The sequence below is a fragment of the Pithys albifrons genome, chromosome 8 (assembly GCF_047495875.1).
Source record: "Pithys albifrons albifrons isolate INPA30051 chromosome 8, PitAlb_v1, whole genome shotgun sequence".
Lineage (NCBI taxonomy): Eukaryota > Metazoa > Chordata > Aves > Passeriformes > Thamnophilidae > Pithys > Pithys albifrons.
The window spans coordinates 17973237-17986907 of record NC_092465.1 but is presented as its reverse complement, the minus strand read 5'-3'; the positions used below and the strand labels follow the sequence as shown (position 1 = coordinate 17986907).

Sequence of the window (13671 nt, the reverse complement as noted above, 5' to 3'; positions counted from 1 at the left end):
TCATACTAAACAGTCAGAACATCTTCCCCTACCCGGAACAGGTTGCCATTCTTTTCTTCACATTGATAGGAAGTCTGTAGTTTCCTCTAGCAGCACACATACCAGCTCCTGATACAGAGAGGCCAAAGAACTTAGTGCAAAGACTCCTGTTAAAGATTTTGGATCATGTTTTCAGTACCAATTTCTATCCAAGCTCAAAGAACAGAAATGCTCAATACCAAGCAAACCTGGTAGAGCTATCTGAGTGGCCAGGAACTATAGTATTCAGGGAATGGCATGTGACTAGTGCTGTGCTTTTTATTATTATTTTATTATTTTATTTCTGTGCCTTAGAAGAGGCACTAAATATCAAATCTGTTTCTGGTAGTGTAGATGTGCTTGTGATGGAACAGCCAAAGAGCTGCAAGCCAAGCTTGTACATAGATCTCCTGTGTACAGACATCACAGTATGGGGCACATTATTATTCTTTCTCCTGCTGCTGTTTTTCAGAACACATGCAAATAATTTAAGATAAAACAGTATTTATTTGTAGGTATGCCTGTCCTGAAGTCGAAGTCTCAGATCACAGACTCACAGATTCATAGTTTGGAAAAAAACTCTGAGATCATGAAGTCCAACCATTAACCTGGTACTGCCAAGTCCACCACTAAACCGTGTCCCCAAGTGCCACATCTACATGTCTTAAATAGCTCCAGGGATGCTGCCTTAACCACTTCTATGGGCAGCCTGTTTCAAAGCTTGACAACCCTTTCCATGAAAACATTTTTCTCATATCCAGTCTAAACCTCCTCTGGCACAATTTGAGGCCATTTCCTCTTGTCCTGTCACTAGTGGCCTGAGAGAAGAGGCTAACTGCCACCAGGCTACAACCTCCTTTCAAGGTAGCTGCAGAGAGCCATAAGGTTCCCCCTGAGTGTCCTTTTCCCCAGGCTAAACAGCTCAACTGCTTCTCATATGACTAACTCTCCAGACCTTTCACCAGCTTCATTGCCCTTCTCTGGACATGCTCCAGGACCTCCATGTCTTTTCTAGTTGTGAGGGGCCCAAAACTGAACAGATTATTCAAGATGCAGCCTCACCAGTGCAGACTACAGAGGAACAATCAGTTCTCAAGTCCTGTTGGCCACACTCTTTCTGATACCCATCAGGATGTGATTGGCCTTCTTGGCCACCTGGGCACATGCTGGCTCGTGTTCAGCTGCTGTTAACCAGCAGTCCCAAGTCCTTTTCTGCCAGGCAACTTTCCAACGATTCTTTCGCCCAGGCAGTAGTGCTGCACAGGGTTGTTGTGGGCCAAGAACAGGTTGTTGTGAACCTCAGACAACTGGCCTTGCCCCATTGATCCAGCTTGTTCAGATCTGTCTAGCCTCACATATATATATATACACATCGCTTCTATTGTAATCTCAGATTGAGTTGTCAGTTCAACTGTTTGATTGCTTTTCTACTAGGTAATGAAAACCTTTTAGCAAAGTGAATGAGTGGTTTAAATTGAAGTTGCTGAACTATTCACTTTTCCTCTCAACAGAATTCAACTGTGATGGCAAGAGCAAAGAATTTCCAAAACGTAGAGTATCTTCTCATCCATGGAACAGCAGATGGTGAGGTTTGCAAATGGCAGAACAAACACAGAGCCAGAATCACTTTGTTTGAAAAACATTAAGCATCTATCTGTGCCTTTGATTAGGGTCAGTACTTAGATCTTTGGTAGATTTCCATATGACTTGTTATAAGATGCTTACTCATTCTTAGTAATGTCAACTGTATCACTTGATAATTAGTGGACACAACTTAATGCACTATAACTTTATGCTTTGTGGTATTTACACATTTCAACAGACAATCTCTTTTTTCCCTTTTTTAGATAATGTACATTTTCAGAACTCAGCACAAATTGCAAAAGCTTTGGTTAATGCACAGGTGGATTTCCAGGCAATGGTAAATAACAGACTAATTTTCATTTTGAACAGTGGTTCACAACTTTATCAGTAAGCTTATCTGACATTTGGCAATGTTTTTAATAACCCAGTTCAACTGAACATGCTTCAAAATCTGGCACTTGCTAGTGCATTTGTTACTCTTCATAAACAATTTCTCAATTTCTTTCCCAAAGGATTTGCCTGCTCTTTTTGTTCCCTTGCCCCTTGGATGCTATCAGGATTTCCCTTTAGTCAAGAATAACTTGGAGGCTTTTAAAATGAGCCAGGGAGAAGAATAAAGATCCTTACAAACATTATTGATAGATAGTAAAGGAGAAGTAGATCAAAAAGCTGGGTTTTGAGGCCAAAATTATCACCGGTTCTGATAGACTCTATCTTGAACTGGACTTGTCTGCCACAGGCATGAGGTGAAACAAGCAAAAAGAGTATAAGGTATCCAAATAGTATATCCAGGATCAGACAAAAAGAAAAGTTCTCTGAAAAACTTGCTTGGGATACCCAGGCAAAGAGAGAAACACACATGCAGGAGGTTGCAGGATATAAAGGAGGAATGAGCAGGGGGAAAGTAGTTCTGAGTTACATGCTAACCTCTGCTTCCAAACCTCTTTTCTCAGGGCTAATAACCACAGTATTTTTTTGCTATCAAATATACTGGCCTTCTGCCTGAGTCCTGTTTCACATGACCATGAACTCCCCAAAAAAGGGATCACACCGGGATCTCCCTACTTGGGGTTTGTAGGCCCTTCTGTATATTACACATTTTCTGCCTCCTTCACTGATATTTAACCAATCTGAATTATTCCTCAAGTATCTGGAATACTGTATGTGACAGTAGTCATTCTGCTTTGGCTACAGTGGAATGGCAGGTATTTCTGGGAGTTAGCATAATTTGTATGTGTATTTTATTTCTAGTACACCATTCACAATGTTCATGGCTCTGCTGTAATGCAGGATGTTTTGAATAGAATTCAAAAACGTTTAGCTGAAAGTCTTTTACTAACAGCCCAGTATTTATTCCTAAGCAAGACTGTGACCCCTGTTGCCCAGGCCATGCAGCAGGTCAAGAGCATTTCATGCCAAGGGGCATCTTAAGCTCTTTTGCCTGACTTGATGAAACTGACTTGTAGGTACTGAGGGAGTAACATTTACTTTTAGGTTACAGAAGGTTTAGAAACACTTTTGTCATGAATATTAATATATTTGGAACATAGGAAAAAAGTTTTCAAGTCCCTCTGTTTTCTTGAGGCATCTACTTTTTTCTTTATGGTAAGAAAATACATTTCTTGTATTGTTTAACTCTAGCAGAATTGAAAACATAACACAGGAAGTTTATGTTTTGTTTTTGGATTTTTTTCAGTGGTATACTGACCAGGACCACGGAATTCCAGGCCTTTCCAGCAAACATCTCTACACACATATGACCCACTTCCTCAAAAAATGTTTTTCTTTGTCTGAATAAATGGGCTATTCAGAGCATGCCAAGGCATCTGAAGCATCTCTGGGAGAACGCAATGGTAACAGTGCCCAGGTTATGTAGTTTTCAGGTGAATTGATAACAGGAACTTTGAAGTTTTAAACTTGATGTTTACATCCACTTTTGATATTATATGTTACCAAATGTTATGGTAATACATTTTTTGACACATGTAACACCTGTTTGATAGAATAAATAAAATCAGGATGTAACATGTACTGTACATTTATTGCCAACTTGTTTAAACTCACATTCTGCAGTCCAAAGATAGGTGTTCCATTGCAATGCAAACTGTCAGATTAATATGATTGCATTTGTTAACTACAAATGTAAAACAGAAAAGGACAAAGAAAGCAGTGCAAGTACCTAATTAGCATCCTAAAAAGAACCAGTTTCTTAAAATTTATTTCCTTTTTTTTTGAAAGAATCCAAGCACTGATAGGAACACACAGTATTTAAAGCTGAAGTTTGGATACTTATTGAGAGTATTGAATGCTGAGTTCAAATTTTATTCAACTCTTGCTTGAAACCTTGATTCTGCAAAACTCTCAGTGTTCAGGTTTAAACATGAAAGCAAGACATTCATGGTAGCTATTTTATGTCAGTGGTTTTTCTCCCTGTACTCAAAATATGCAAGTCATATTAGCCTGTTTTTAATCTCTAACCATTACTTCAGCATTCAAGTTAATCTCAATGTCTATTATCCCAGACTGGAGAGGAAGGACCAAAGGATTATGCAAGCTTTCTTTGCTTTGTTTCTAGGGAAACTATTTTAGGGGGTCTTTTAAAAATGCTAGGAGCTAATAATGATTGGAATACTTGTATTCTTTTGATTAGTAATTAAATCAGTCCTGTCATAATATAGGAATATTAACCAGATAATTGGCAAGAGATCCATTGTGGATTAAATGATTCCTTGGTCTCATGTTTAAAAAAATCTGAGTTAGCCTACTGCATAAAAACCATGATCTGTCTAACACAGTATCTCATCTCCACTATTAGCTGCTGAGAGTACAAAATAACCTGAAAAAGACTGTGTTGTCTTCCTACAAAACAAGCTGCTTCCTAACTCTCACTCAGAGATCAGTTGCTGCTTCTTTGTGGAGAAGCAAGGGGTTTCATTTGAATTTCTTGACAAAAACATGGGGTTTAGCCAAAATAATTAAAATGTGGAAGTGATTTGCTATGTAACAGCTTCCTTCGTTTGTTAATGGCAATATCAAATCTGATTTTCCACACATGAGAACATTCCTTAGATACATCTTTGTGTAAATGTAGTTGCCAAGCTGTTTGTAATGGTTAAATTATACTTTGATGGGAACTCTTCAGAAAATACTCAATTAGTTCAGGTTTTTTTGGAAACGCTGCCAATTACATGACGTTAATGAGCTTTTTGTTGGTAATGTAATTAAAATTCAGCTGCTATAATGGCTAAAGGAAAAAATTATAGCTCTAAGAAAGTTAGCATTAAGCAAATATAACATGAAGTGGGACTAATTAGATGTTGATTATATGGTCCTATGTGCATTTGCTGCATACAACAGTAGTCTCAGAGATGTGGTTATCTTAAAAAATAAGGAATACAATTCAGTTGAAATTACTGAGATTTAACTCTCAGTTTCTTGTATTGATACAGCACCATGGAAATCATTGCAACATTGTGGTGAAAGAGAGAAAAATCAAACTCTTATCCCAGATGCTTAAGGGTTTAAGTTACCTGAATACGCCCATAGGAACCTAGAGCAATTTTCAAAAATGCATGCTATTGATCTCACATAATTATCAATATATTAGGTTCTCTTTCAGTTTCTGCACTTTTATTTATTCTTTTGAAAATCCTGTAAGCTCTGGAAATTTGGGCATATGAATTGGCCCTTTGTGTGCACTATGAATAGTAAAAAGATGCCATGTGTTGTTCACACCCTACCCACAGGTCTCTTGTCAGAATCTTCTGGAACAAAGGACATTTCAGGAAAATCTGCAAAATAAAATAGCAGAAGGTACCTCTTTCTCAAAGGGGCATGTTAGCTGTTTCATTATTAATCTGCCCTGAAGTCTGTTTCCTGAGGCAATCAGACCACACATCTTCCAAACTGTCCACCATTTATTTTGGCTTGTAGGTAGCAGCTGTGGGGGATAAAAAATGAAAAAAAAAAAAGTGTATCTTGCTGCTATCATTTTTCCTTCATTGTTTTTTGTGTTGCTAATTTCTTTGCCTTACACAGTGTTCTTGCCAAAGAATGAGAATATGTCTCCAGTAGAGTGTGACATTTACAGTGAGTTGCCGATAGAATGTCTAATCCAAAAGCTTCATGATTGAGCAACCATGTGTTCTGATGACCTGGGGGAAAGTGTCCTAGGATGTGAGTGTCAAAGAAACCCTCTTAAATATATATACAACATCAAGTTGCTGCCTGGCCTGTGCTAATAACAGATAACATTGCAGTCAATCATTAGAAACGGTGCAGAGCACCTCAAATCTACCCTCACAGTATCACAGAACCACAGAATGGTCGGGGTTGAAAGGGAACTTTGAAGATCTATTTATCCTACTTCCCTGTTCAAGCAGGACCACCTCCATCCAGTAGCCCAGGACTTTGTCCAGATGGTTTTTGAATATCTAAAAGGATAGACACTCCACACAACCTCTCTGGGCCTCTGCTGCCAGTGCTTGGTCACCTCACAGTAAAAAAGTGTTTCCTTATCTTCAGACAGAACATTCTATGTTTCAGTTTGTGCTTGTTGCCTCTTGATCTGTCACTGGGCATCACTGGAAAGAGCCTCGCTCAGACTTTAGATCATCCTTTCAGATATTTATATATAGTGATAAGATTCCCCCAAGCCTTTTTTCCTTTAGAAAGAGAACCTTTTCCATTCTTTGTTGTTGTCTACAAACACAATCCATGTTAAAAGCATGACCACAAACATTGTGGACAGCTTTTTGCCCCATTCCTTTTTAATTGGGAGAGCCTACAGTGTAGATTCTTCTGTAACAGATCTTCAGCAGTTCATGGTGAAAGGGCTTGACCTGAGGTATCAAGCTGAAGCTAACAAAGAATGTTTAAGGGTTAGCCTTATACATGAATAAAAAGTATATATAACTATAATGCAGTCATGGAATATGGTGTGTAAGAGCAAACACTGGGATACAATTTGAATTTAAGCTTAGACCTTATGAGAAGCTTTCCTAAGCTGGTGAGTGAACATCCTCACAGTTTAGCTGCCCACTTTCAAATGTATTAGAGGATCTGGTTTCCAGAAAATGCCAAGCACTTCCTGCTCTTCTCCTTTGAGTAACACATTAACACTTCAGATAACCAAAAATACTGCTTCGGACAATGAAACTTAAGCCTTCAAACATGTGTCGTATAAACAACATATAAAAGCCTCTGAAGACTGGACATAGTTGTTCTGAATTAAGTAAACAGGCTATTGATAAATAGCCACAAATACAGTTGATTACAAGTCAGTTTCCAATATAAATCTCCTTTAGCTTTTACAAAATAAAACTAGAGCTGAAAAGTTAAAATTGCTTTATTTTAGGAGCTGAAGTGTACATAAATAGTAGAAAGCCACTGATTTGACTCCAAACCTGTTTTCATCATGTACCTCATTCATGCTGTGTGAGCTGTACATATCAATGAACGTGCCATCCTCATACTTCAAATGTGGAGCTACATGCTTTGCTTCACTTAGGATTACTGCAGCTGCAAAGAAGAAAAGGCCTGAAGAGGAATTTAGTAAAAAAACAAGTACAACTCCAGCCAGGTTCTAGAATATTGTTGGTGTTATACTTATTTTACTCAGATATAAAGTCAAATTCAGATTTCACTCAATACTTTCCAGTTTGCCAGTCAGTTCCAATTACAAGGCACAGCTGTTTAGAACATTTTATACAGTCATTTGAAGACTATATTTAATCTGAATAATTCATAGTATTTGCTAAGAGCATTTGGTATTACTTTCAATTATGAACATTGTCTTGTTAGAATGTAAAATAACTAGTACATATTTGGCCAGCTCTTCTGCTTGCGCAAATTGATGCAGCTCCATTGACTTGCAATGGTGTGATTCCAATCTAGTGAGCAGAGTGGGCTACAGCATAGTCACAATAGCTCTCTTCCCTGAGGTACAAACCTGTTAGGATCCATGGCAGTGAGCATGGAGTTGCATGCTGTGGAAAGGCTGAGAGATCTTAAACTGATCCTCAATTTCAGAAAGTTGTTCTTGCTCTCCAGAGGGTAGCCATGGAGTTGCATACATGCACAGGCATGCATTGAGTGTGTTATGTACAAGTACACATGTATGTGTGCAACACGATGGTTTATGCATGTATGTATTTGCACAGATGTTCCTCCTGTATTGGTGGCACTAATCCTCAGAAGGGGAATGTAGGACTCTTTTGGCTGATTATCATGTAGCAAGGAGAGGAAAATGACAGGGGCTGCAGAGCCCAGCCCTCTGAACTTAGGGTTGATGAAGTCAGGGAGAGAATGGTTTCTGTGCAGTATAAGAAAGTAAAGGATGTGGGGCTGAAGTCATACCCCAAGATACATCCTCCTCCCTTTAGACATGTATTAAATAGTAATATAATTGCAATATATATGTAATGAAGAAATACACAGAAAAATCTGAGGGGAGTCACTTTTTTGAAAGCATTTGATGGGGATTTCTTTACTTTTTACTGTCGAAAGTCACCAAGTTCCTAATTCATTAAAATGTTCAACTCTTGACAATTCACATTTTTAGTTTTTGGGTTTTTTGGGATTTTTTGTACCACCAGTTAAAGACTTGAGAGAAACATCCTGGAAAATTATTATATTTAGAGTATGCAAGCCAGTTATTTTGATCCTATTTTTCTGAAAAGCCACATCAACTGGACTTGTCACTGCTGGAGCATCAGGTTCAGTGTGCGGCCAGAAAGAATTCAGTTTCTCTGCAGAGATTATGTCCAGTGAGTGCATTACATTGTCCTTTAGAAGAGACATTACCTGGTACTAAGATGATGGTGCAGGAAACTGATGAACTCCAAATACAGTGATCCAAAGATACAGCGTTTTTAAGGACTCCAATTGAATCATGAAAAACATGAAACTTTCCTGAATGCAGGTCCCTTTATGGTTCTGTCTCTTAGTCTGACTGAAAGTATTGTCTCATATGAGAACTATGATGTAGAGAGTGAGGTTGCCCTTGATTTTGGCTAAGAGGTGCCAACTAACTATTGTATTTTAAAATACGAGAGGAAAAAGCCTGAGTATGTATGCATGTTTCATACGCTTGATATGATTTTCTGCTTCTGTTTGGTGACTCGTATTTCCTGTGCTGTTGAAGTATATAGGTAGACTCAGTTTTGGCAACTGAAGGTTGCATGGTCTGTGTATCACTTGAAAAACAAATAAGCAGTCACCTTCTAGATGCCAGATGACCTGCTAGATGATACAACCTCTGTAACAACCTGCCCAACCACGTGAACTGAGATGCTCTGTCTAATACTTCTTTCTAGAATCATCCTACCACAAACAAGGAACTTTATATGACACAAGAAAATAAACTGAACTAAACAAAAAGGGTAAAACTGCCTTTTTCCTCGAGCAGAGGCTGTTGTCTCACATTCTGTATTGCCTGTTTAGAAAGCTAAGTGTCTTTAACTCAACGTTTAGAGAGAGAATTGTAGTAATCCATGCCAAGAGTGTGTGTGTGTGTCCTCCTGGAGCAGAGCCGGTCTAAAGGGCCCTTTGATCCCCCTCTGCTGCGCTGCCGGGGAACTGCAGGGTCGTGCAGTGCCGACTCACCGGCTCTGGACACACGCATGGCAGTGATGCGCTCAGATTTAGACTGTGATTTTTCATCCCCTACAGAACTTTAAATAGCAATTGGATTTTAAAAATAAAGTATCTCAGTGCCATCAGCATCTCTTGAAAATAAGTAGAGTTGGGGTACAAGATTGTTTCCAAGTTTACTTTGGCCCCATTGGCACCGTGTCTTAGCCGTTACAGAGTTGTGTGCCTACGGAAGGCTGGTTTATGGAGATGGTAATTCTGGTCATTTCAAAGAAAAAAATATGAAAAGCCATGTTTAATAAATATGTATGCAAGTTTGTATATCCTACATCAATCAGTGACTGGGAATCCACAACTTTGAATGGATGTGAAAACTACAATGAGGAGCAGCAAGAAAGAAGACATGGGTAAGAGAACATGTGAAAAAGAGAGGGAAAGAAGTAGTAATTAAAAATGAGAGGATCAACCTGACAAAAGAGGGGTCTTAGAAATCACTGAAGTACAAACAGAAGGCAGTGATGAGAGGAACAGAAGCTGTGCCCTTAAGTTTGGAGCTGCAGCATCAGTACACACTTGCATTGTAGCTAGTAATTATAAAAATAAATGCTAAATCTCAGTAAATGGATACAATAGTACATAAAAATTATACTAAAAAAATTAAATATGATTTTGTGGACTGTGTAGTGAGACAAAGTTTCCCTAAACCCACACTGTAGTACCGCAGCAAGGTATTTAGGCTAGAGTTCCAGGAAGGATCCATTAACTTTTGCTTGCCACTCTAACACTGCAGTTATTAAGTTTATACACGACCTCAATTGTATCATATGGGCTATGTCAATCTGACTGTAGTCAGCCAGTAGAAATTTATCTCAATAAAGCAGAGGCTTTGCTGGCTTCAAGGAGCAGTGTTAGGGGAGATAAGAGGGTTTGTTGTGATGCATATGCCTTCTGCCACAAATCAGACCATGGGCTACTCCATATTGGAGTACAGGCTATCATTAGTGTTCAGTGAGATGTCCACTGTGATCCCAGTGATCTCTGCAGAACAGAGCTGAAACTCAAAGTGGAGTCCTTCATATTTAATGCATCTCCTGGACTGCCTGGCACCCTACAGATGTAATAATACTGCTATTTCATTTTTGGTACCCTTTTGCATTTTGCAAAGGAATATCATGTTGTATGAAGAAATAGAACAAGAGCGCACAGGCTTAAATTCTGCCAGGGGAGGTTTAGGTTGGATATTAGAAAGAAATTCTTTACAGAGAGAGTAATTAGGCACTGGAATGGCCTGCCCAGAGAGGTGGTAGATTCTCCATCCCTGAAGGTTTTTAAGATGAGACTGGATGTGGCACTTAGTGCCATGATCTAGTAATCACAGTGGTGTTGGATCAAGGGCTGGACTTGATGATCTTGGAGGTCTCTTCCAATCCAGTTCATTCTGTGATTCTATGATTTTGTAATTCTTGTTCATTATATTGGCACAAGATCCCTTGAAGAATCAATCCAGGGCTCGGGGGGTGGGGAGGGAGTTGGTTATTGTTAACAGCCTATTAAATTTATACACCTTGATTTAAAATTGATAAATGAAGATGATGCTATTAGTGTCAACCGAATCGGAATTCTAAATGTTAAAAACGGCAAATCAGAAATTGGAGAAATTGCTGCCTTAATCCAGACACCTTTAGCCCACTGTTTGCCATGTTAATGCCTTTCTGTTTGATATTTACTTCTTTGGACATTGCTACCTCACTCCTTTTGCAAATCCATGTTAGCACTGATGTCATAAAGTAAGCAGAGTGAATGTGTGAAATTGCTTGTAAAATTATCAAATGAAATGAATAGCAAACATGATGACTTTTTTTTAAGTTGAATAAGGAAACTGTCAGCAATGATGCACTCCTGTAATGCTTACTAGAGCTGAACAGTGTATATATATGTCTGTGCAAAAGAGACAGCGAGGCAGAGCTCAGAATCCTCAAGCTTGCCATAGTTGCAGAAGAGAGAGTAGCAGCTCTTTCTGCAACTGCCACATATCTCTGCAAAGTATAATAAGGTAAGATTTACATGATCTCTCAGTACAATACGATCTATCAGTGCAGTGCTTGCAGCAAACTGGTTATACTCTGAGGTTATACTCATTGATATTTGGAGTTAATGACATCATCATTTAAATCTTTCAATGTATGGAATTAGTTCAACAGAGAATGATCCGAAAAAGGGAAATCAGCAGTTTAGTTTGCAGAATTAACTGAAAGAGGGAAGATTAATGAAAGACAAGCACTGTAGTAAGAATTTAAATGTGAGATACGCAATTATTGATTTTGTATTTTTATCTCTTTAGTATCTTCTGTAGAGATATTTATTTAATGTGAGTTTAAAAATATTCACTCCTTATAGATACTGCCTAAATATGAATTGAGGATTAACTTAACAGCATACAAACAAATTAAGTGGGCTTCTATAGACACTGATTCAAAACTATCCAAGACCAATTGTCACTCCATCACTCCTACAGACTGTCACTCCACTGCTCCACTTTTATTAGTTTGTCTCAAGCCACTATTATTTTAATATGACCAAAAGAGCTGAAAAGGAAGTTTTATGGCACAGAAGTAAAATTAAAGTCTTTCAATAGTTATTGTGATTATTTTATAAAATTTAATTTAGTCTTCTATCCTACTATGGAATTCCTTAGACTAGAACTGTTGTATTTTACAGAACTTTTCACTAGGAATTGGTAGGTAAATTAGATGTAAAGTACATCTACCTGAAAAAGTAATTTATTTATAATTAGTAATCATTGCTATTTGCAAGCATTTTCATGTCAATAGAAATCTATTTTATTCAGTCATACATTTTCATATTAATTTGTTTCCTTTTTCACTACTGTAACATCATAATTTGTATTTTTAAACTGGAAATATATAAATATCTGACTTTTGAAAGCTTGGGGGTTTGTTTAAGCTAGTTTAATTTGCACATGGATACAAAAGACATCTGTAGTAAAATATATCGGAAAAACTAGAAAAATCAGGTTGATCAAGGAAATATTCAAATACATGTCTGATCAAGATTTGAGAGATATATTTGTTACATATTTCTGTTGGTTCAAACTGAGATATCTTAAATTTTTCATTTCCAATGAAAAAGTAATGAAAACATTTTCATATGCATAGGAACAAGTTTTTTCTGTGTAAGATTAGCCTTAGTTTTCCTGCAGCTTGACAATAAGATTCCATGGTTTTTAGCAGTATACACTGGTGACCTAAATAACTTAGAGCAAATAAATCCTTTCTTCTAATCAGGAAATTAATTGATTATCTGGCATAAACTAAGCAAATGCTATTTTGCTGATCATTTCTTTTTCTCTATTAAACATGTTTGTGTTATCAAGAATAAAATTATAATTTCTTCTTTTAAAACTGTAGCCTCTTTAACATGTCAAAAACTGTTGCTGGTTTGACTTAGCAATAGTAAGTACTAAACACTGAACAAACAAAAGTGATTCTAAATGTTTTAAAAATATATTTGACAGGAGGTTCATAGCTTTTGGAAGTGCTTATTTTATTAACAAGGATTCTCTTACTTGAAAATTGTACTAATTTTAAAAACCTGCTTTTATACATCTTTCTGTTTAGGAATCTCCCAGTCTTGATTCTGAAAAATTTAAAAAGAAGCTGAACATGCATTTAACTTTAAATATATATTCTTAAGGCATAAAGTAGCCAGTGGGACTGTTCACAACTGAAAGTCCTATAGGCCTGAGATATAAGAGTTGGAGCCAAGATAAACTGAAATCACTGAATCTGTCTTTACTGACTACAATAGTTTTGAATTATTTTTTATGAAGTTTTTATAAAAGAAAAACTTTGATGTTTGATATTTAATTCCACAACAATGACTTGGGTTTATGGCAAATCTGGATCACCCTTTAACAAAACTCCAGGCATCTGTAAACTGTTTCTCTTCAGTTTTTCAGGCTACCAAAGTGTACCAAACCGCGAGCATACTAATAAGCATGGCAAATTTACTTATGTATGGTGTAATAGCCAGACTTTATTTGGTGTTCAAGTCCAAGGTAACTCATTTGCAGCCATACCTGCTAGCGTAGGTGTCAATCAGACCATTTTTTTGACTGCAAGAGAGTCATTTTCCAAAGAATCTGCAGAGCTTTTGTTCCACTGCTGGAAGCCTATGAAATGAGAAATTATGCATTCTTTGGGATAAACACTGGATGTCAGTGTTGCACCACCAAATTACAGCTCCAAAGTGAAAATGGAGCTCAATACTGTAGTTAGGGGTATAACAGGACTGACCACTATGGTATATCTTGGTACCAAAGCAAGGTATGTTGAAGTGAAGGAATCAAATCTCATACACCAGCACATTGCACAAGGCAGAAATTATTCTCCTTACACACTGGTGAAAAAATGAGCAAGACTAGCAGTGGCTTCTGGTGGAAAGAAGGAAACTGAT

The 13671-nt window shown here is 37.6% G+C and overlaps 1 protein-coding gene across 1 annotated transcript in view; it reads left to right on the top strand.

The window, feature by feature from the left end:
* LOC139674905 (prolyl endopeptidase FAP-like) overlaps positions 1-4049 on the top strand; it is a 40829-nt gene extending 36780 nt beyond the window's left edge. Inside the window, exons 24-26 of the mRNA XM_071561874.1 lie at positions 1530-1602; positions 1866-1939; positions 3299-4049. Of these exons, the coding sequence (XP_071417975.1) occupies positions 1530-1602; positions 1866-1939; positions 3299-3400 (249 nt within the window). The 3' untranslated portion in view covers positions 3401-4049. The remainder of the gene's footprint in view (positions 1-1529; positions 1603-1865; positions 1940-3298) is intronic.
* The last annotated feature ends 9622 nt before the right edge of the window (positions 4050-13671 follow it).